The 24,072-nt window shown below is 49.8% G+C and overlaps 1 protein-coding gene across 3 annotated transcripts in view; it reads left to right on the top strand.

The window, feature by feature from the left end:
- Positions 1 to 22,545, top strand: part of LOC126541814 (transcription factor Sp9-like) — a 176,211-nt gene extending 153,666 nt beyond the window's left edge. For all 3 annotated transcript variants that reach the window (XM_050188761.3, XM_050188760.2, XM_050188762.3), the window contains 3 exons: positions 16,352 to 16,610; positions 17,121 to 17,649; positions 18,453 to 22,545. In XM_050188761.3, the coding sequence (XP_050044718.1) occupies positions 16,352 to 16,610; positions 17,121 to 17,649; positions 18,453 to 19,041 (1,377 nt within the window). In that variant the 3' untranslated portion in view covers positions 19,042 to 22,545. The remainder of the gene's footprint in view (positions 1 to 16,351; positions 16,611 to 17,120; positions 17,650 to 18,452) is intronic.
- Positions 22,546 to 24,072: the final 1,527 nt, after the last annotated feature.

Below are 24,072 nucleotides of genomic sequence, written 5' to 3'. Positions count from 1 at the left end.
GTTGCAGCCGCGGCGCGCTATTCTCGACGCCTTGCGTCACACCTGGCGTTGTGCCAGCCGGCCCCTCTGAAAGAGTGTTGGTGGGGGGGAGGCTAATTGAAGCCGAGCAGGTGGCACCTAATTGTGTCTGCCCACTCGCACCTTCTCCATTGCGTCCGCCACCCGACGTCCGTCAGTCGAGCGAGCATCGTATAGTGCGAGCAGCGCGTGTAATATGGCCCGGTGTCGACACGAGGAATTTTGCTGCGCAAACGAGGGTAAAAGCGCCGCGAGACGCAGCTAGCTGTATCAAAATGTTGCAGGCCACTGGGTACGTGACCGCATCTGTTTCGAGGCCTTGAAGTGAGCCTTATGCAATGCTGCCGCGGTGTTTCGTATTAATGGAGATTGAGAAAGTTATTTCTTCTCACTTCCTGGAGGCATTAGAGAGCGCAAGAAGCGGGCAAATGGGAGCTTGCTGATGTCATCTACACGGCTGCCTGCCGATGGACGGCGCAAGGTTATTGAAGTATAGGATGGAGGCTTGGGCCACTTGATTCAGCACTGGGATAAAACAGCGGTAGGACGACGGGAGGCGATGCTGCTGCATCCTTCCTATGCGTCGCAAGCTTGCACTGATTGCACTATTGGGCCGGGTTTTCCAAAGGTCGCATATTAGGAAAGCAATTTCGATCGTTACTATTTACGGTGGTGAACGCAAGCGCGCCATTCTTTGATTTCCACTGAAGTATATGTTCCATACCGTGCTGCTGTATTTGCGGTTAGCCGCCAGGTAATACGAAAGTGACCGCGTGTTTGCGACTGTATACATGCGTCCATTTCATTGAGAGGCTCAGAGGTACGATCGCGACAACTATATAGTTGGGGATCAAGTCACGCGGTCTGTGGCCGCCTAATCTTTTGACAAACACAATTTGCAGAGTGTAAAGTTTGCTGCTTCATACATATGAATACCAAACTGCCTGTTCAAATTAATGCGAAAAGCAAAGTCGAAAGTTTTTGTATATATATAGTATAAGCGATGAGATATGTGAGATATTCGCCCGCAAAACGTATCGCGCGTTGGCGTAAACTCACCAAGTATATATATATATATATATATACAAACATGGGCGGAGCATCCTAATGTGTCTAATTATGTTCGCTCGGCGAAAATTGCCGGTGGGAAGCGTTAGACCCAGTCATTAAATGCAGAAATTTGTCCGATTGAAAGCCACGCAGCATATGGCTGAACCACAGTGTTTAACGTTCGCCTGAAACGCTGTAATGAGGTCTGTAATCGCTCCTTCTTGCAGGCAGCAATCGCTGTGGGTGCTCGAGGCAATACGGAATAGTGCCGCTCTCTAGCGCAGTCAAAATTTTACGCCGTCTGAAAACAAAACCCCGTGACTTGGGACATTATCACGTCCGCTTTTGACAGAAAATGCGCGTTTTAATGTATCGTCGTGATGTGCCTTTATATTAAAAAAAATACAATGTTTGAACCGTCATATGTTACGGATTTCTTTTCTTGTAGACAGCAGGTACTCGTATAGAATTAATGCGTGCCTGACATGAAAGTATATACTGTTCCCCATAAGCCCGAAAAAACCTTTTCGAGTTGCTCAGAATGAAGAAAATAGTATCTCGTGATCTTGGTTGGTTTATTGCAAACCAGTTCTGCGGAAGTGGAGGAAAGGACGCATGTGCATGTTCTTACATATTTCAATGCAGACCACTGAATGAAAGACATTCTTTCCCACATAAACGTACTTTTATGCATGCAGGCAAGCCAACTTTTACCGCGTTGCTACTATATGGGTGTGCGAATATACGTAAAATTCGAATAACAAATCAAATATATTTCTATTCGATTCGGTGCACGAATGGAGTGGTAAATATTCGAAACGCCGAATATTGATCAAATAGTTTTTTTTTTATTAATCTGCACCGACGGGCAAGCACTCATAAAGGAAAAAAAAAAAAAAAAAACTAAAGTAGCGAGGTCTTAATTTTTATCGCTTCTCTCTTTGGACTACTTGAATCTAACGCTTAGCCCAATCTTTTATACCACTGTGGGCTAAGTATTTAATGCTTGTATGGCACGGATGCTCAGGTGTTACCAATCTAATATCTTGTAATTAGTACGCCTTGGTTTATTTATCGTATTCTATGGCATAGTTTTCTGATGAATACGCGTGCTCTCGGCAGTGCTCTTACTTTGGCTTCGCTCCTGAAGCTGTGGTTTTGCTAAACATTTTGCTTGATTTAAATGCCTGACTTTTCTTTAGGATATGGTGACAAAATAGCACTTTGAATACTATAGTTACTACTGTATGGGAGCTTAACGTATTACATATATAACTTTCGGACTTAATATTGTTCTTGGTTGAAACTAATAAATGTTTCTAGTAAAATTTTGCAGAACTCCAGTACTGTATGGAAAGAAGTTGTCTTAGTATTTCAAAGCTGTTCGATTCGATTCGGTTTGTTGTTGCGGATTACTGCTGGACTTCATCACTAATGGCATGATGGGACAGTCACAAAATAAAGAACGTAGTAATGGCATGTCATTGTTTGTTAGTGAGTTCAGTTAACTGAGCTAAAGTTGATCTTATTCCCTCAACAGATCGCGGTGTTAATACATCCTTGCAGATGTAGCCCTTATCGAAGGGTCACTCTCTCTTTTTTGTCAAGCATCTATACAGCATCTATTAAAGAACATCTCTCTCCTTCGGTTCACTTAGATGAAGTTAACTTTCAGGCTACATACTTAAAAGGTGAAAGTCAGTTTGTAAGACTTGTCTGCTGAGTAGTATACAAGCACTGAATATAAGAGGGTGGTGCTGAAATGATTGTTTGATATTGCGAAATAACCATGTAAAGTGCAGCAATGGGTCAAGATAGCGTAACCATATATAGGACCCGAAGGACATTTTGTGTACTATTTCCACTGAAAAAGGTCTTTCAGAAAGATTTGTAAATGAATTCAAGCAAACAAAGTCTGATGACGAGGATGAATTAATATACTTTCATGTTGTTCAAGCAGGACACGGCCGGTATTTGAAACTGCACAACACCTCAAGTGATCTCTAGCTGGTAAACAGCGTTGCAATAGGATACATACAATTTTTGTCACGCGCTGTTCCTTCACTAAGGCTGAATAACGTCAAATTCATAAACGACGCTGCGCCAGGTGATGCAGTCGAGTCTCTCGGAGGGTGATTTACATACACGTTAATGTGTACCGCTCACGCGCCTATAGCTTCCGTAAAGTTAGTGTGAGGTAAAACCAGGTTAGACAGCACCACAAAAGAAATACGGCACGAAATTTATGAACGCATTTTCTTGTCTTCAGCACTGTCTTTTGTTGAAAACTATCATGACTCTGTAAAATAAGATTTGATGCACATTTTGCAGAATATAACTATTAGCTTATTTGGTTTTGTTGGCTATTGAGAATTAAGCAGTCAGAACTGCATGTTCTGTTCTAAATATGCGAAGTTCGACCTTATTCATGTTAATCTCTTGCTCGCAGTGCATACTTAAGAAGAGTTTGATATTTTAACCGTATTATAATAGTTTTGATTTCCACAACAATGCGACCAAATAAGCAGAAGAAAGAGAAGAAATGCATGGGGGGGGGGGGGGGGGGGTAACAAGGCTAAGTCCACAGCTCAGACGTCAGACGTGTATGCGCATGCGTGTATATATATATATATATATATATATATATATATATATATATATAAGGATATCTCGTGTAAAATAATAAATATAAAGATCTATAAAAAGTGGAAAATAAAAGAATATCTTTTTTATCGCGTGATAGCAAACTGATCTAACGAAACTTTGGTGGGATTTGAATACCAATATAGCAGCACAACCATGTCGATTGCACTCGTTGTGGAAGCAGCCCTACAGAGCAGTTCCATATTGAAATTTAAATATGCAGGAACACCAATGTAAACGGCTGTGGCAGGCAGGGGACTAGTTCGCGTTGGTGTTAGGAACGAAGGAATTGCGCTATAACGTTCGGTGGTGCAGTTAGGCGCGTCACTTCAACTTTGAAGTGGTGGCCAATGTGCGATGGATCCATACATGATCCCTACTAAGTTTGCTTTAAGCAATAATCAAAGTAACATACTTTATGAGGACGAGTCGTAAAGTAAGGACCGTTTACTTTTGTGCAGTGGTCACGAGTCGAGTAAAATAATGTGCACGGCCTCCCTCAGCTACAAGGTTATGAGAAATCTAAATATACGAGATCAAGCACCTATGCATTTCGATACTGCTCAAACCAATGATGCGCATTCGGTCATAATCTATAAATGTGGTCAAAGCGCACGAGGGCGTGTTGTGGTTAGGTTGGCCTAGGCAAATTGTAGAGCGTCAGAGTTAACAGGCCTAGTTCACGCCGCGTTGAGCTGCATTTCATACTGGAGGAAAAACGCACGCGGCGTGCCGCCGGCGGTAAAACGCTGGTGCAGCAATGCGGTGTGCCGCTGCGGCAGTCACGTGACAGCGTGAAAATCTTGCCTTCTCCCTTTCACTCTGCGTGTATGTGCGAGATGTCGCGCGCTTTTTCCTTCATCTACGCGTATCGCTGCACAGTGACGTAGTAAGGCACGTATAAGCCAGAGAACCGACACTTTTCGATAATGATTTGCTCATTCACTCTTGCTGCGCAAATCAGCGCATCCTAAAGCGATCACGTTTCATTGTTATAGCCGACTGCGTACAATTTACACTATCCGTCCCACGCTTCCTCAAACAAATGAGAATACAGCGCATATCACTGGCCAGTGACAAACAACTAACTTTTGTTGTCCGAATAACTCGGGGGAATAGGAAAGCACAGTAAGATATTGCTGTATTTGAAACTACGACGTAAATTATTGTGTATAAATTTGATTCGCATTCACCCGTCATGGTGGTTTAGCGGCTAGGTGTCGGCTACGAGGTCGCGGTATCAAATCCCGGCCGGGGCGGCCGCATTTCGACGGAGGCGAACTGCAAAAACGCCTGTGCCTCGTGCATTGGGGGCACGTTGAGGATCACCTGCCATGGAGTTCAAAATTAATCCGGAGTCCCCCACTACGGCGCGCCTCATAATCAAATCTTGGTTTTGGCGCGCAAAACCGCAGATTTAATTTCAATTGATTTGCATTTGGATTGCCCGTTGAGGCCGACTTTACGTGTCGTATATAGTCGCTCTGCCCCTATTCGGTACTTTTTATACGTACATTTCCTATATATGATAGACAAAGAGCGGGAGAGAAATCACTGCGTTGACAATTAAGTTATGTATGCCCTTTATAACTTACTATCGCTAACGTTATCAGTCAGAAGGTGTAGAACGTGGATGTTGTGCCGTTTACTTCGTGCGGTTTTGTGTGGAAATTGCCAGATGATGTGGGTGTTTGATGTTCTATAGTTTACAGAAGGGTATACTGTATGCTGAAACGACACTTCTGACTCAACGTTTCGTTAAAGGCAATGCAAGTACCATGTTAAATTCGATGCAAGTCCCGTTTCTCGTTTTCGAGCGGATCTTTCTCCAAGTGTAGAACGCGGTGCCACACGCTTAGGTATAAGCGCAAGTGGCTTTCAAAAGCGTTTCTCTTGCCGTTTTGTTACACGGCGTTTCTGAGTGGTCTATGCATCTTGAGAGCAGTATACCTGCAGGAGCCCTTCAAGCCTCTGAGGATCTCTGTAGCTAACCACACTGTGGGTCGCGCTGGTCTATATGCACCATTGCCGAACGTCGACGCGATACCGAGATCAAGGGCACCCTAAATGCTAACGCGCACACAACCCGAAGCACTTAACACCGAGTTTAATAGGCACGCCTGGTTATAAGGGCCGGGTTTCAGTTTCCTTCACTGATGGCGCTTAACCACTGCGGGATATTGGCCAAGATTCGGAAGGTGTAGGGAAGACGTTTAGTTATTAATAACTACAAGCAACAAGAATAATAAATGAAATTAATTTCATTCTTTTCTTTTCTTGAAAACATAATATAGCCCGCCATATCGACGGGCACATGTACAGGAAAGAAAAGACGGGTCGAAGGCTTTGGCGACCTCGTCTTTTGTTTACCGATGGGCTTTTCGTGCTGTGATGCTTTCAAAAGACTTGCTAAGCATAACAAATCTACCCATTGTCGGATATTTTTGAGGGAGCTTTCAACACTTCTGCTTCTAGCTTGTTGAACAAAAGATGCTTAAATTGTAAAGAACGAATATGTTTTCGCACGGGGCTGCTTTCTGTTTCGATTCCTTTGTAGCAGTACCGACACAAGTGCTCGGAGTCTTATACACTTGAATATCTGTAATAAATTGACATGCGTGAAACAACGACGCGACATGGAAATTACGACTTACGATACGACGTGGGAATTTTGGGTATGCAGCCTTAAAACCGCGTGTATGCGCTTTGAATGAGCAAGCGGTGTTATTTCTGTCGCAGTAATCTTGTGGATGACCGTCTGTTTTATCAGTTCGTAAATAAAAAATTAAGTGCTAGGCTTCATCCTAAACTGAAATAATTGCTTACACGCATTTCACGTATAGCGTTGCCCGTCTCACGCATTTCACAGACGATACTTAGAAGTTAGTAACCCTCGTGTTACGCACACACACAGCGCTGTGTGTGTCAGATGTGCCTTCTGTTGTCCTTGTCAGGCTTGCGCTATAACAAAATAAGATATGCCGTACCAACAAGCCCCTATTGCTATCCTCATCATTCGGCTAAATGACAGTCAAGTGGCTTCGCTGTGGCCCATGAGAACCTTCAGTAGCACGGAACTATTTTCAAAACGCAGTTCTTGTAAACACTAAGATTTCTGGCACTATGACGTTGTTTCTTTTACATTTCTTACTACGTATGTTTTTTCTCATATTGTTTTTTTTTTTTTCTGCTATGCGAAAAAAGGTAGCCGTTATCATTATAGGGCGGCTACCATCTCTTTCTTTTAACTTCATTTCAATAATAACAAAAAAAGGGCAGTCCAGATACACACACGCAGAATGCATTCTAATAGACCACATTGCATACTGACAAATGTAATTATGTCAATAGCAGTAACATTCAAATATCGCGGCTGAATAAAGTATGAACGAAACTATCGCTTATTGAAGTCATTGGTGTCTGAAAAAAGAAAGTCAAAGGCGAATGGCGTAATCGATAATTCAAAACAAAGACGTAGAATAATACGCGTGTCTTAAAACACAACATGACGCAGATGCAGTAAAACATATAAAAAAATAAAGAAAACGATGCAGGCTGCAGCGTTGTCGTTAAGGTAATGGCGTGAAGAAGAGCCAGGCAGACACAGGTCATTTATTTTTCTTACCCGCTTTAAGTAACTGAAGAGGGTTTCGCCACCGCGTGAACCGTATGCCTTTAATGAAATTGGCGTACATAACTCATTGTTTTCTTAAGGCAGTTAATCAGCATCAAAAGCACCTCTGCACAACTGAGCACAGAAGATGCATCGATATACGGGCCTAACACTAAAATACCCCCTCCCCCTACACGCACACTCGCACAGGTAGACAGACAGACGCGTGCGTATACTGTTGACAGTTGCTCCACGCAGGAAACGGAAGATTTGGCAGGTACACGCACGATTCGTCACGGACAAGGGATGGGCTTGCGTGCAAATGGCTCCGCGGTCTTAGATTTCGCGCTGTGCCTAATGTATCTGCAGTTTCCGCACTCGCCTCTCGTCGAACGTTTTGACGGCCATCACAGGCGAACGAGCGAGCATTGTCGGCGCATCAACGCGGCTGCCCCCGCCCGCCGAAGCGCATTGTTCGAGAAAAAAAGCGGCCCGTATTCCTTTCTCTTTTTTTTCCCTTCCGTTCCGCAAGAAAGCTAGCTCGCCCCATAAGAAAGTGCCCGCCACGAGGCCGTGGAAAAGAAAAAACAAAAACAAAAATGCGCCGTCGGGAGAGCCGTGGGCAACGCCGTTGCAGCGGCGGTGGCGCCAGGGGTCAGACGATAACAAGACAAGCAGAGCGAACGGCGATCGGGACACCACTTCGTCGTCGACCCGGCAGGTTGCAGCGGCGAACGAAGGTTGGCGGGGGCTCGAAAAGCGTCAACTTATTTCGCCGCGCAGAACAAAGGCGGCCGCCGCCGCGAGGCACGTGTCAATCATCGGCCGCGACCACGCGGGAAACAAGGCCGCCGCCTCGGCCGGCGAAAAAGAAAGCAAGCGAAGCCAGCGAAGCTCGGGGCCGAACCAGTTCGCCTCTTGCTCGCCGGCGGCTCCCGGAACAGCGCTTTCTCGGAACGGCGGCCGCCGGCGCGCAGTTCCTGAGTGCCGGCAACGGCGGCCTGCCTTCATCTTGCGGCCGGCCCGCAATGTGGTCCGAGATGCGCGCGTGGCGCCACCTTGTGCCAGCGTCTGCAATCAGTGGTGGCGGGGGGGCCCCCAGTTACAGCGCTAGGGTTCGCCCCGGCCACAGGCGTTTGGTCCGAGAGCAGACTGCGGAACTGAAAGACTGAAAGTGCAGGGTCATTTGCCCGCAGCGGAAAGGAGGCAGAGGACCGGGTGTGCAGTTGCGGCTTCCGTCGTGTTGGCGTGCTTAGAATTCGTTGTCTGGTTGACGAGTAAACTATCGAGTGACGGTTCAGCTAGTCTCGTGGAATCAGATCAGAGAGCAGCTGCTCACTCGTGTCGCTGGAGTAATAGGGAATTAGCCCCGTATAGCATGCAAAACAGAGTAACTAAGTCGCAGTTTGGCCCGGTAGAGATATAACAGCCGATTGATTAAATTTTAGCTTGTGAGGGACTGGGTGAGTGGAACAACGGAATAAATCGCTGCTAGTAGAGCAAGATTATAAGCTGAAGAGCTCAGTCCGTGAGCGTGGTTACCTTCACACGTAAGTTGGGATCGAGTAGACGGAAACCGGGCTACGAGTTGCGAATCGGACTGTGTTGAATGGGAAGGTTTGTTGGTAGGCGACGTCAACGGGCACCACAGATAGAAATCCTGGCTGAGACTTGCCTGCAGCCTTTACCACTTACCTATATACTAATCTCCTACAGCACTATCGCTTAACTCGCCGTACCCTACTACCCCCACAGAAAACGCTCACTCGCGAAGAGGCTCTGGCCTGACGAATACTTCGGACTAACACTTATCCCCATCTTAGGGTCTAAACCATGCCATCGTTCCAACTCTATACTCATATAGATGTCCTCATTATAATGAATACGCCTCCTTATGTCAAACATTGTGGGCATGCGCACATACACCCAACTTTCCGCCCATTCTCAACCTCACCCCTGACCAGTGTGGAGCAGCGCTGACTGGCTCACGGCAGGCAGTTGCTGCTGCAGGGTTTTTCGACTAAGGAGTCTTCCAACCGGCGAGAGAACAAGCTCGAACAGCTTCGACGCTCGTTCTCTCTTCAATAAATGTTTCGTACGACTTCTACTGCTGCTTGCTAGGCGAGTAATTTCTTCCTGTAACTACAGAGCAGAGCATTCGAGAAAACTAGCAATGCCGTACGTACCTCATACGATCTCTTATCAGTGACTATGACTATATACTACCCCATCACAAGGTCAGTTCTGGACGTGGCGGGATATCTACAAAAGCACAGAAGGCTAGAAAAGTTGAAATTCTGGTGTGAATGAGGCACTTTAAGACAGTAGCTTATCAGTAAAGGCGCAAGCTCATAAAAATTCACAAATATAACTTGACTTCGGTATTGGACACGCACTTGGGCAGATAACACAGACGTGCGAACAAACTCCGGAATGAGTGCGTCATTTAGGTAGAAAATTGGCGGAATACTCCTGGCTATTACGTTTTAGCTTCATAGCGAAAGAGTTCTTAAAAAATAAGAACAAGCTGCTAGAGTGTCAGTCGACACCACATCTTCACCGACCGCTCTCCATGTTCACTTCTCAGGCTGCCGCATGAAATTGAAATAGCTTAGTTTAGTGCGAGAAAATCAGCAGGTTCTGCTCGGCAAAACTGGCTAAACACTGTCCTTGTGCTTCGGCTACGTCTCAACTGTTGAGTCCAGCGTGCTTGCTCAAAAATCTTACCTTATAACACGTTTCCTTGCGTACACAAGCTACTCACATGGGCCACTTGTTGGCTACTCTGTAAGTTTCCAGCTAAAGAGAGCTGAAAGCAGAGATAACGATGAGGACCAGTCTTACATTTCGCTACGATGTAGTGACTACCTCAGCTTCCGAAGAACGTGCCGACGTAAAATCAAAACCCAACTGGCAAACTCGACTGAAGAGATAAGTGTGTTGACACAACTTGGGACTCGCTGACACGCCTATGGGACTACCTCTTGACAGAATTTTTACATACAGCGCAGCTTATGCCAAGATAGAAATATATATATATTGAGAACGGTCGCACCCTGACCCGCCAGAAGGCCGAATGACAGCGAAGCATTAATCACGTCGTCAACAATGGCGACCCCTCTCACAGTGTTATGACACACACAGGGGCACACGCACTCAGCTGAAAGGCAAACCTTATACCAAAAGGGACTATACTGGAATCACTCGGGCAAAAGCAAAACCGCGATCTCGTAGACTAGGAGACGGGGGAAAACTTATAAGCAGAAAAAAAGTGTGCTAACAATGTAAGAGAGGATATAGGGAGTTACAGTAGAGCAGAGAGACAAGACCTCTCTCTCTACTTCTCCTTCTTTCTCTCTTTCACTGCGAAATCTGTTGCCAGCCTCCAAATATTTCGACCCAGGAGCACCGAACCGCAGAGTTAGTAGGTCTAGGGCCGCGCGCAGTCCCCTTCGAAACACGCCCCGTTAAAGTAGAGGGCATTGAAATCACTCGTTTGCGTGCGTCTGCGTACTTTTCAGTTTATCAAGGGTGCCGCTTTTGAAAGAGAGAGAGAGAGAGAGCAACATGGGGAGACAGGAGCAGAAAAAAAAAAGAAAGAATGAAGAGGACGGAAAAAGAAACGCCAGCGTTTTTTCACGCCCGATTGTTATTACGTAGGTCTAGAAAGAAGGCAGCACTCAGACTGCGGGCTTGCGTGCAGACAACGGTGCCACTGCGTGCACGAAAAAAAGACAAAGGGAAGAGAAAGAGAGCCCGGCGTGTCACGGGGCACGATAGTCTTGAGGCCACCATAGTGCGCCGTTGAGAGGAGAGATGGAACGCTGCCGTTGCAGTGGCGCAGATGACGCGTGCTGCCTGGCGGCCCAACGCTTTTATGTTGAAACCACCGACGCCAGCCCTCCTCCCTCCACCATGTGTACGTTACCGTACGGGTGTCTATCTTAGCCAAAGCTGACTATGCATTTCTCCCTCACCCTCTTCCTTTTTTTTTCTTTCTTGTTTGGCTACTGATAATTTCCTTTCTGATAGTGCTTTATTGTGGGCACACTATAACGATCTATCACTCGTCCGTACGCACCTACATCATAGTGCGTATACAAACTCGGGCACGATGTGCGCAGTCTACGCTCTCGACCCTGCCGCAGCTCAGCAGTGACGCCGTGAAAAGGACCCGAGCACCACCTTCTGGCGCTCACGCCTGGAAGATTTCGCGCCGCCGAAGTCATGCATTCTGTACAGGAGAGCGAGCAGCGATCGACGAGCGTTCTGTACAAAGTGTGTGTGTGTTTGTGCGCGCGTGATATGAAAGAAAGGAGGTGGTGCGAAACGGGGATTCGAGTCGAGGAGGGAGGAGACTGGGAGGGCCTGAGCACGCACAGTCTTTTTTGCTCGCCTCGCGAAAGAAGGACGAGAGAGAAATTTATGAAAGCGGAAGCGGCCGGCAGAGCGGTCGGAAGGAAGGAAGTACGCGAGAGGATATCGAGCGCATTCGAGTTGAGCACCGCGGCGCCGACAACTCCTCGCGTTCTCCTATATATTCTTCGGGACGCGACAAGAGGCCGCGATGAATCCGCATTGTGGCCGTGTTTGCGCGCCTGTTGAGTTCGTGCTCTCGCCGCCTTTTCCAGCGTGCTCTGTAGCCGCGGTCGCCGCGTGATGGATTGATTGTCTTTGCAGGGGTTGCGCGTCGCGCCGCCTCCGACAATGAGAAAGGGGAGGGGGGGGGGTGCGACCGACCGACAAAAGGAGAGAGAAAGGGCGCGCAGAACGCAGGATAAACGCGCGGGAGGAAGCCGCCGACGGGCCGCGTCGCACAGAAGCAGCACACGCGCGCACGCGCGCGTTTTGTGTATCACTATGTCCGTGTCTGTACGTGTGTGCGTGCATGTGTGCGAACGTGTACGAGCTCTTGTGTCGGACGCAGCGGCGGCTGCGAAAAGAAGCTGCCTCTGCGGGGGAGCATGTCCACAGAGGCCGCTCGTATATACGGGTCGCAGCCATTTGAAGGTGCCGAAGGTGACAAAAACGGGGAGTGGGCAAATAGAGAAACACATACACCGAAAATAAGAGAAAACTCGCTGCAGAAAAGACGCGCCCAGGGGGAGAGAAGAGAGTAAGTACGCGGCGGTGGTGTGAAAAGGGAGAAGCAAAACGGGGCTCTCTCCTCGTTGCTCGCTTTCTTCACGGCGCGGCTAAACTTCTCAGCGCGTAAATAAATAGCGCGTTTGGTACCCCTCGAGCCCCGGACCGATTCGCACCGACGGCGCAGGAATACTGCAGCGCCTTCCTTTCCTCCTTGCGGGCCCCCATTCAGGCTCGCCTTTTTCCTCATTCAAGTCTCCCCAACACATTTTAACTTGAATATGGCGTCGTCACCTCTCTTGTAGGGCACCCTGGTCGCGTCACTATTTGCTTGGACGTCGGAGGCACTGGCTGCTGGCCTTAGCGCGCTTCTCCGGGGGCACTCCTGCGCTGCATTAAGCTCCCGGCGAGGCTTTTTGCGGTGCCATAGCATCGCGGGACGAACGATTCCGCCTCGCCGTAGATTCCGTCGCATACGGGAACTTTGATTGTTCCTTTTGCTCGTCTTTGCTTACTTATTTTTATCTAGGGAGGCTCCTCTGTGGTTCGCTACATTTGGCGCGCCGGGCTCTTTGGCACTTCGAGCTCATTGTGGCGTTCGTTCCCCCCCTACTCGGCGCGATTCCCCAGAATGGAGTCACCTTCCGTGGCGGCGGCGTGTCGTCCATCATTCGACCTGGGGCTCCCGAAAGGCAAAGCGCCGCGTCCTGCCCGCTCTCTGTGCGTGCGCCTAGGCATGTGGACATGCGCATGCGTCGGCAAGAGCGCTGTGCCCCGCTCACAATGATCCTCGACCCCCCGCCCCCCCTCTGCCCAATTCTGTTACTCCTCCTTTTTATCCGCTCCTGCTTGCTGGAACGCATGCGTGTCCGCAGCGCTACGCCAAGGTGTTTTGAGCCCGGAAAGAATAGAAAGCGGGCGTTATGAAAGAGGCGGACGGTCCGGGCCCAACTGCGGTTTAGGGCTTGCAAGTCGCTGCGGCTTGTTGTCGGGGTGTAATGCAGCGTGTTCAACTTTGTCAGCAGCCAAGGGCTTCGGGCCTTCTACTCGGCGCCTCTTTAGCGGGGCTCCGGCGCTTTGCCCTTTGCGGGCAATAGCCGTACGGGAAGAAGAGAGGGGGGGGTGAGCCCGGCACCAAGTCCTTGTTTAGCGGGTGGGGGACGGGGGCCAGTGCGTCCCTGATATGGCAGCTGCCTGAAGACCGTAGAGAAAGGGTCCCCTTTGAAAGCGGTGGGCTTGAGAGCTCGGCCGTCCGTTTTGGAGCAAGTACTGCTTCTATCTCAACCAGAACGGGGGCAGTTCTCTGTTGCCGCGGTATGCCTTGCGTAAGTGCTTGCCTGTGCATAGAGGTCATTGTATATCTTCGGCGTGCGTTTGGATGCATGAAGCGGAGGCGCGCTCGTTAGTCACTCACTGTTTTGGTTAAAGTGAAATCAAAGGTAGCATGGTGCGTTGTCTTGCCGGCATTCAAGTGGACCCTATGTTTGAAAACAAAGGCTAGGAGCGTTTGGCGAATATTGCTCATTTAGCTTGCCGCAAAGGAGAAGCAATAGCTCTCTTGCAAAAGTTGTTCAACGCTGTTGGCGCGTCGAATGATCCAGAGCCACAGAGGGCGCAGCGATATCATACGTCGCCGAAAAATGACGCCGTATGTATTCTCCAGTCACCACTCCGTCCTGAGATGGATTTTATTACCGCCCGGTCCGTTCCGAAATGTTGCGTATTCTTGAGAAGGTATGCGACGACAATTAACTTAAGATTGGGACATCAGCCTATATGCAGCGCGAAAAACGACACTTAAGTCATGCCAGCAGTATGTTTAGACATGACTGGTGCATTGTGTGGTATATATATGGCTTTCTTTAATGAACCTATAGTATACGGAGCAGTGATTGAAACAAAAAATAATTTTTCTTCGCCTTGCGTCCACACGTCCAAGCACACATTTTGTTTGCTCATCCGGGAGGTTATAAAGCCTACCACAGACTGCAATTGCCTCTTTGGTCCGCTTGATGAGACTGGAGTCTATAGCTTGTATGCTGAAGACATATGTAACAGTTTTATTCAATCCATACGCGTGAACTTCGTTTCGATGTCGTTCATTGCAGCTAAAGGACACTTGACAGGACACTTCTATATATACACGTGTTCCCAAAAGAACTCGGATGCGTCAGCGACTGCCCGTTGAGCGGCAAGACCCCCGAATACCTGTTTACAAATTTTGTCCCCGTGTATTCTCCACAAAAGAAGAAAGAAAAGGCGACGGTGCGCGTAACGGTCACTTATCCATTACACTGCTAAGCCGTTCGCACCAGCGCTCCGGGCCGACGGGGCCGCATAAGCGGACCCTATAGCCATAGCTCCCGTTAGCGCGCGTCCTCGGCATGTACGCAGCAGGCGCAGCCGGCAGTTGTTTCCCCTCGGTTGCGACCGAGCGTCCGGACAGTCGCGGTGTGCGGATGCGACGTGGCGTGCGCGCTTCGTCCGCGCGGGTCACCCGCACTGGTGAGGCAGGGAGGGGGGGGGGGGGGGAGCTGTAATTCAGCACTAAACAGCTGTTGGGCTGACAGTTTCCCCGCCGCCGTGAATGGTGGTGTGCTGTCGCTTGTCCGTGGCTCTGCTCTTCTCTCGTCCGTTCTAGTTGCCGATGCCAACGCGCCGCTCGATGTACACGCTCGCCGTTCTGCTCCCCCCTTTCTGTCGAGTCCCCGCTGCCACGTACTGCTTGCTCTCTCGCTCGTTGGAGAAGCCGTGAAAAATTCTTCTGTTCGGCAGTATGTGGTATACGTGCGGTAGTAAATGTGTGTGCGCATCCGTGTGCGAGAAGGGAGCGGGAGCATAGCTTCCCTGCGTTCAACTGGCGGCGATGGATCGGGAGCGCGAAAACGGAGAACGGAGGGATGCAGGGGTGTAGAGGCAGGAGGGGGGGGGGGGCGTAGTTGCCGGGGCGGCGGCCCCTTTTCAGGAGCGAACGGCATGGCCGTGTGTGACACGCCGCCTCAGCGGGACAGTAGTGCGCGACAGCAGAGCGTGCGCGCTCCTCTGCCGCGGCCACATGTTCCTCGCGGCAGCGGTGCATGCAAAGGCGGCGGCGGCGACGACAGCTTTTGCCTTCAGTGGCCAAGCGCCGGCGGGGGATCGAAAACGGCGCGGCGCTTTGGCTCTGCGAGGCCGCCGCCGCCCCGCTATACACCGCTGCTCCGCAGGGCTGTGCCCCTGCGGTGGGGTTTTCTGTGCCCGTCACAGCAGGATGCGACACCCTACTCTTTTTACGCGGTACTTGCTTTCGCTGCTCCTTGCCCTTCTGCCCGCTCTCGTTGTTGGGACATATATGACCGATAAGTCGACGTTGTCATACTAATGCGCTGGCTCCTGGCGAGGAGTACGTACCCGGCCGTCGCTTCTCGGGAGGCGAGTGGCCGTTCGTTGGCCGTTTCTAAAGTGATTAGCACCGGTCGCTGCAGGTAGCCTTGAGAGCCGCTATGGAAAGCAAGACACCCTTGTCTGTGTTCGCACGGATGACGTGAGTGCGTGCTCATTCTTCAAGATAGTGTAGGACGTTTAAATCTGCAGTTCAGCAACTATATTGTAGCGTGTTTCCAAACAAGTTTTGCTCAGTCTCTGACTCCCTTTATGGATCTCGTCAGCACAGGGCTCGAGACTATGTTCCAGTGCACGTCTTTTGTAACGGGATATTGTAACAATTTTTTGCTCATTTATTCCTTTCCGGCGCTTCGTCAGTAGTCCGAGCGACGCCCTGCTTATATTATCATTAGGGTTGACCCGTCGTTTGCAGTGGATGATAACACAGGAATTGAATCGAGCGATATGAATCCGTATACTATATTGGCTTAGTTGATCATTTAGTTGCTCATGTTTCTTGCAAGAATAGATAGTGCACGGAGATATGCTGACGTTTCCTTTGTTTTCCTATGCTTGCAGGAGCGGCCGGGCGGCACGCCCCTGGCCATGCTGGCGGCTCAGTGCAACAAACTGGCCAGTAAGAGCCCTCCGCCGCTGGCGGACGCGGCCGTGGGCAAGGGCTTCCACCCCTGGAAGAAGGCCGCACCGCAGGGCAGCAGCTCCTCAACGCCCCCGCCGCAACAGCAAACCTCGTCGTCGTCCGGACTCGGACAGCAGCACCCGAGGCTGGCTCACTCGGGCTCCTCTCCTTACCAGCACAACCACCAGAGGACGCCAGGTACGAAGCCTGCTGGCACGGTATTCTTACGTTGCCGTCCAGTGAGAATGGGTAGACAAAGCGTTGATTATTCCTTATCATTATGAACGCTTTGCTAATTAGAAATTGACAACATTTTAACAGCCAAAACCTTCTGCTAGGCTATGATGCTTTAATAAGTCTGTGTAATTCTAATTTTATTGCGTGGCCTTTTTTTTTCGAGCATTCGTGTTGAAGTTTCCTTGTATTACAAGCACAGAAAGCACTTCACACTGCTTCCAGCATTGCATGTGTAAACAGTGGCAAGTGGTGCTCGATAGGACCCGACCCGTACTCTGTCGACCAACAGGAAACATCGTGGCCTATCACTTGGGCCAAGAACGCTATTCTTTGTAGCATGCTTGCAGCCACCAGAGTTTGCTGACAGTGTAATTAGAGACAGAAAAAAGTATCACGAACGATACGGAGTGACTGTGTATAGCAACCACGCAGATGTTGGAGGTCATGCTTAACCACGCGCGTCACACGCAGGCTCAGCGGTCTCGAGTGGCTCTGTGACGACGGTGACCACGACGCCCTGCAGCTACCCATCCGAGTCGCTGTTCTACCCGGGCGTCTCTGCGGCCGCCACGACAGGAGTGCCCTCAGCCGGCGCGGCTAGCGACTCCCTCCTGGCCAAGGTGGAGCCCCTGGGCCGCATGTATTCCCACGCTTACTGCGACAACTGGCCGTACGCGGCGGCGGCGCACATCAAGCCCGAGACGGCGAACGCGTTCAACTCGTCTCCCTGGTGGGAGGTGGGCGCCGGCGGCTCGTGGCTGGATGCCACCGGCCACTCGCAGCTGCCCAACGCGTACGCGGCCGCGGCCGCCGCCAGCTCGGACTACGGTCTCGGATCGGGCCTGGCCGGCAGCCCGCTGCTGGGCTCCTCCCCGCTGCTGCAGGACACGTACAAGTCGATGCTTCCTGGCCAGGGTGCCCCCGGCGTCGCGTCGCCGTTCTCACTGGCGCAGCCGGCGCTGCCGCAGGTCGCCGCCTCCTCTCCGCGGTCACAGCGGAGGTGAGTGACGCACTCGCATGCATTCCTCTGGCACCGCGCTTCGTGCTTTTGTCATTTGTCCTTTCGTTTAAGGCGACAAGGCTGAACGCTGGGCGTGTTGGTACATGACCAACTATAAGGCAAAGACCAGCGAACGAAACGCGTACGCAAGAAACAGGGAGTACACAGGGCGAATGATGGTATAGACACGCGCAGCAGGACAGCATGCGTATGCGTTCTGTGTGACCAGCACTCGTCCTGTGTACTATATGTTTCTTCTGTATGCGCTTCTCTCGTTGGTTTTCGTCTTAGTTCATTTACGGCGTCCTCTGCAGGTCTCCTTAGTACGAGGCGCATTCCTTACTGTTCACACGATGCCTCCTATACGTTCGCGTACACTGCAATACCTGTTCAGCCTTTATAGGATCCTCGCACTGCTAAATTTATTTTTCAACTATATATTTTGTATGAGACATGCCAAGATGAAACTTTGGCACTGTCTATCTATCGGCCGTGATTAAAGTTTTCTCTATAATCATCATTGAGAAAATGCCCGTATTCCGAGAATGTCGAGGAAGACAGCACGCGCTGTCCAAGTACCTCCACAACGTGCTAGGTTTTCTGCAATGTTTCCCTGAACATGCTCTAAGTTGACAAGCTCATTAATCAGTTGGCTTTGCAACAGCCCTCGTCGAGCAAACCAAGTCACCATTATCGTGACAGTAGCTCTAACGTAGGCGCCCGTCCAGACAGCACGCGCTTTCGCTTGCTTTCAAAGCGCCCCCTGTAACGACACTGACGTGGTATCGCTGACACGCTCGCAGGTACACGGGCCGGGCGACCTGCGACTGCCCCAACTGCCAAGAGGCCGAGCGGCTCGGACCCGCCGGGGCCCACCTGCGCAAGAAGAACATCCACTCGTGCCACATCCCGGGCTGCGGCAAGGTGTACGGCAAGACGTCGCACCTCAAGGCGCACCTGCGCTGGCACACAGGCGAGCGACCTTTCGTCTGCAACTGGCTCTTCTGCGGCAAGCGGTTCACGCGGTCCGACGAGCTGCAGCGCCACCTGCGCACGCACACGGGCGAGAAGCGCTTCGCCTGCCCCGTCTGCAACAAGCGCTTCATGCGCTCCGACCACCTCAGCAAGCACGTCAAGACGCACAACGGCGGCGGATCGTCGGGCGACAAGAAGGGCTCCTCCTCGGGATCCTGCTCGGACTCGGACAACTCGCAGAGCGAGGCCCCCCACCCGATGGGGGGAGGAGGAGGGGGCCTGCCGCCCTCACAGCTGGGCTCGGCGGGCTTGTCCCAGGGCCTCGCCCTGGGCCCGCCGCCTCCGCCGCACGTGCCCCTCGGCGTGCTGGGCGCGCACGTCGCCCAGCACCCGGCCGACGCGCACCGACACAAGTAGGGGGGAGGCTCGCCGCTCGTGCCGCGAGACGGCGCTGCTGCTGTTTCACTCGTGGTGCCTGTTATATAGCGAATGCCCGCTACTGCGCAGTCGAGGACGCCAAAAGCGCCAGCCTGCCACGCCGCTCAGTGTGACAAATGCGTCGTCAGCCCTCGGCTGACTGCCTGCGTCTGTATAGAAGGTTTATTTAATGAAGATGCGAGGAGTCAACTCCACGAGCACTCCAGTGGATTAAACTAGTATATACCGTGTCAAGGAGCAGGAGTAGTTGATACGAAGGAAGACCTGTTTATTTTAAATTGAGGTGTCTACATGTCAGTCCATTAGGGTACCGCATGGAGTAAGAAATGCCACAGAAGATGATTCGAGGACGGATCGACTAGTGGCGCTAGCGTTCCTGGAAATGTTCCTAAATATTCGCTGAGAACCCTGCGCAGCGAGCTCGTCAGCTATAGCTGTCGTTTACCCGACGTTGAAAGCGGTGCACTGGCGCTCGAGTGAAACAGCAGAACGCGCTCGTCTTCGGCGCGGCGTGGTGCTTCGCGCCCTCGTCACCGATACGCTATACAGCTGGTGTAGTGAGTGACCGGTCGGCGGCAATGGCGGTGACAGCGCGTCCTGGTGCGCCCTGGGGTGCGTCGGCGCTTGTACGAAGGGCCTGTCGGTGGCTGCAGTACTCCGGAGAACCATCCGTGCCGTGCTCTGGAGAGGGAGGGCGAAGGGCCGACGGACCTGTGCGACGGTGCAGCGGGCGCCCTAGAACGCCCCGCGGATGTTGTGTGCGCTGTGTGCGGGCAGCTTTCTTCCCGGTTCGCGTCTGCGCGCTGGTGGCTTGTTGAACTCTGCGCGTTGGCTATCGGTGGAGAAGGAGGAGCTCTCGAAACTGTAAGACTTGGGAGGGGCCATCGATCACGTGGGTTGTTTGCAACGTTAATTACGGCCTTGCTAGGGAAAGTGTTGAGAGAAGTGGTTACACCTCCGATTACCACTGATTGACATTTAATTTTCCTACGTTTCCGGGAGGAAGAGATGGTAGATGAATTGCGCCTGGATAGTTAATAAAATTCTGGCAGTACCAACCAATCATTTAATGGAAGCTTTAAAACTTGCCCTAGTGGTGGCTATATTAGGCCACATTAGCTTTCCTGGTGCGATTAATATTCATTTGCTTGGTTTTATATTTAGCGAGTCGTTTTGTTATCTGTGGATATTAATATGAACCTAGAATATTGTCTTGCTCGCTAAATGGAAGTGTGGTCCTTGAAATAAAGCTCTGGAATTTAATTTTAAAGAACTGCTTCAACGGAATATGTGTCAAAATTCGAAAGCTGTACGCGATATCAGGTGTTAACACTTACGCGCTGTACGACGAATAATGTTCTCGGGGGACTCTCTGGAGAAGCCGATTAGGCGATTAGCGGTGGCTTGTATTTGAGCTCTGGAAAGAACGGTTTTCACAATTGGCTTGCGATCGCGTTTCGGGAGTGACCGGCCTCGCGACGCGCTCCAAGTCACCACGCGGGTGACGCCTCTATCACCGAGCCGCGAATGAAAACAAAGAGCCGTATAGCAGAAGAGGGAAGGCATCGTTTGCCATACGTCGCCTTCCTGTCAAGCCGACTCCGTGTGTGCCTCGTGACTTTCGAACTGCCGGCAGCACTGTGCATCAACGTGATGGAAACTGCTTCGTGGTGTGTGTTTGTGTGTGTGTCTGCGCGCGAAATAGATGTATTTCTTTCATTTTTTTTTTTCGGCGATGACGCGACAGCGTTCGTCTCTTTATTAATGTGTGCGCGCGAAAATCGCTCAGCTAGAAGGTCTTAAAACGCGCGAATTTTGCGCGCGGTGACCTAAGTTTTCTTGTGCTATTAGAAAAAGAATATTGTCGTCGAGCTTTATATTGTACTACAGTGCGAGTCTTTCTTCGATGAAGAGACTATGAGACTTTAAAAGAGTTCTGCCACGGGTTTTCAGTGATCTAGGACATTGTACATAGTGACTCAACAAAGGAAAGAACTCTGTGCAATTGTAAATTTTTCGCCCACTTTTTTTAAAAGTTGTCTCTCAATGTGTTCGCATGTGTGTCTACGTGTGCATCATGAACGCTAGTAAAGAAAAAAAATAAGTCCCGGAGATTCGAACTATGGTGAACGTTCTCTCTACTGAGATTGAGCGTAATTTCTGAAGTGCACTCATAGAGGTATCCTTAGCAGAGATGCCAACAGAACGCCAGTACACGTGGCATGGCGCTGACGTCATTGTTTACGTGGTACTTTGGTACCGCATGCTGTTGCGGCGGAAGGCAGGGCTGAACAGAAGCCGCGAATTTAAGGTAATGCAACTGAATAGGTATTTTTGTCGCAGGATTGAACGAAGTGTCATGGAGCGTGCAAAGAAAAGTTCATTTTCATCATTTTTTTTGTATGTGTGTACTGTGCCACGGACTATTCAAATTGAGTACATCCATATTGTTTCGGCTGGGACGAACTAGTGTAGTTGTATTGGAAGATCTATGTAATTATTGCAGTTAGCGATGGCATGCGACACTCAAATCTGCTGTCCCAGGTGTGGTCATTCGAAAAAAAATATAAGAGGCAAGCGTGCAGAAAAGCGGTTATATCTGTTCAGTAATCCAACTGGGCACCAGCCAACAATTCATTTTCAACATTGTGCACAACCGCCTAATGTAAGACTGCAGGTAATCGAACCTTAGGAAATGACCTCAAAATTTCCGTGGCCTATAGCGCCAAAGGCTGCAAAGTTACGTTTGCAGCCATTGTGGTATCGCCGATACACGCCTCACAGGACACTTTCAGATTGGGAGTGTGTGGAGCGTCTTCACGGCTCACAGGGTCTGTGAAAGTTTGTGCTACATCTTTGGTGAAACTGACATTTACGCAACAGAGCTTGCGATGTGCCTCATTTTGCAGAGGACGCTATTTATGAACGTATTCTCGTAAGTGTTGGCACGGAATATTGCTTGAACGCGGACCGAGCGTCCCGAAATCCAGATTTGGAGAAAAGGTGTCTCGCGCGTGAAGAAAGAAAGGAAGAGGGGATTCGTGAATGAGCATGTGTGAAAGTTCTCGTAAGAAAACGTAAATAAATAAGCAGATTTGAAACTTCAGCCCTGAACTACTTCCGTTGCACGACAACTTTGCATCGCCATGGACTTGCAAAATGGCCGGGCCAGGTTAGTCACTTGTGCAAGCGTTGGCTTGACTTCGGAAAGTGGTGCCATCCCGACATTGCCGCGGAGAGTGTAACAAATGTGTAACTTCCTTGACCGTGCGTGTCGTTGTCGTGACTCCGTATACCGATTGGAGTAAGAGCATAAAAATCTTCGCATGCGCTCAGCTCTGACGATCGTTTAGACGGTTTTGTTTTCTACTTGCTTTCAGTATTTTTTTTTTTTGAACTGTAATTCCTGACGGTGACAATTCCAGTGCTATTGACAAACGAATAAAAAGAAAGGCAAATGCTGACGAGCATGTTCCTACAGAATTGCGAGTCTTGTGGTCATTTTTCTGTGTGTTGCGTGTCAAGCTTGGATTTCTTGAACGTATTTCTTCGCGAAGAGCATGAGAACATTGACGTCATCCTATTGCCGCGTATAATTGAACATGGTGAAAGACTTTGCACGTGAAAGGTATGTATGCGGCAATATTCTGTGACTGATGACACATCACCGGCTGTCAGATACACGCCTTGCTGGACCTCGGTAGAACTGCGCTAAGTATTGCAAGACACACGAAGATGAACGAGCACGGCACACAAGTATCCACGTAAATCCTTCGTGTGTGTCTTGTAATAATCAGCGAAGTTTTCATGATGTTGTACCGACTAGCCTTGATGAAAGCAGGTGTCTGAACTCTTGTTCAACCCTTGTGGTGATCAAAAAATTTGTTTACGGTAGTGAGACAAAGCAGAAGTAGCGTGTTTGGTTTATATATCGTTTGTATGTGATCGTGCACATTCTGAAACCTCGAACGTTTATCGTTCACGGGCGAGCAATTCGTCATCATGCAGCGGCAGTTCGTCAACTGGGTGGATCTAAATATATGTTGGGAACGGGTGGTCTAGCACTTCACGTGTGTCCCCCGACTGCCTTCCGCAACTTATAATACATGCACATGACGGTGTTAGTGACCGTATCATAACCAGCGGGCGTAACGATGCTGTTTATGAGTATCTGGATCTTCTGTGCCAGCCACCACCAACACAACCGGCCATCATACTAACGAGAGCGCACCATGCGAATGTGGGTACGGATAATGCCGAGAGCGAAGGGAAGAGTTTTACACTGGCAAAATTAACAACTCTCACACTCAAACAGCGTCGATAAAACAACCATAGCAAATCAAGAATTTACAAGCATGCGATATGTTGTGATTCCTTCCTGTGCGGTCATTTCCAGTGCGACGGAACTGTGCTACTGACAACAGAGACGCTTGGGCAATTTGTATTCATCATTTCTTGAATATAGTGTGGAACTAGAAAGAGAGCGAGAATAAGGAATAGGAGATGCGCTTAACCGTCACAAAAAGAAAATGTTCATTGAAACCAACTCGATATGAACACTTATGTTGGCCACGGTGTCGCAATATCTATGTAGTGCAATTGCGCTCATGCGTAAGGAATTCGATGAGCCGAATTCACAAAAGTTTCGTTCGTGAGAGCTGTTTACCATATAGGTGGGCCAGCTTCGCTAATATGTTCAATGCCACGATTGGCTGTCATCTGCTCTTGCGAATAGCTTTAGCGTAAGAACTTTTTTGTGGATGCGGGCCCTGAATTGCACAGCAAACTCACGTGCTGTCAAGGCACAACTATTCATAAAGTGCTGCCGATGCATGACGGATGCAGAAACTTCTGATCTTCCAGTCTTCGCTACAGTGTACAGATACGATTGCTCGCAATTGCAGTACCTCGCTTTGATCAAATACCATTATCAGAGCAAACTATTTCGGAATGCTTTTCATAAGCCATCGCAGCTGACGGCGACGAAGGCACTCCTACAGTTTTTAAGGA

Source organism: Dermacentor andersoni, chromosome 2 (assembly GCF_023375885.2).
Source record: "Dermacentor andersoni chromosome 2, qqDerAnde1_hic_scaffold, whole genome shotgun sequence".
Taxonomy (NCBI): domain Eukaryota; kingdom Metazoa; phylum Arthropoda; class Arachnida; order Ixodida; family Ixodidae; genus Dermacentor; species Dermacentor andersoni.
The sequence above is the reverse complement of the archived record's forward strand: the minus strand, read 5'-3'. Positions and strand labels throughout refer to the sequence as shown.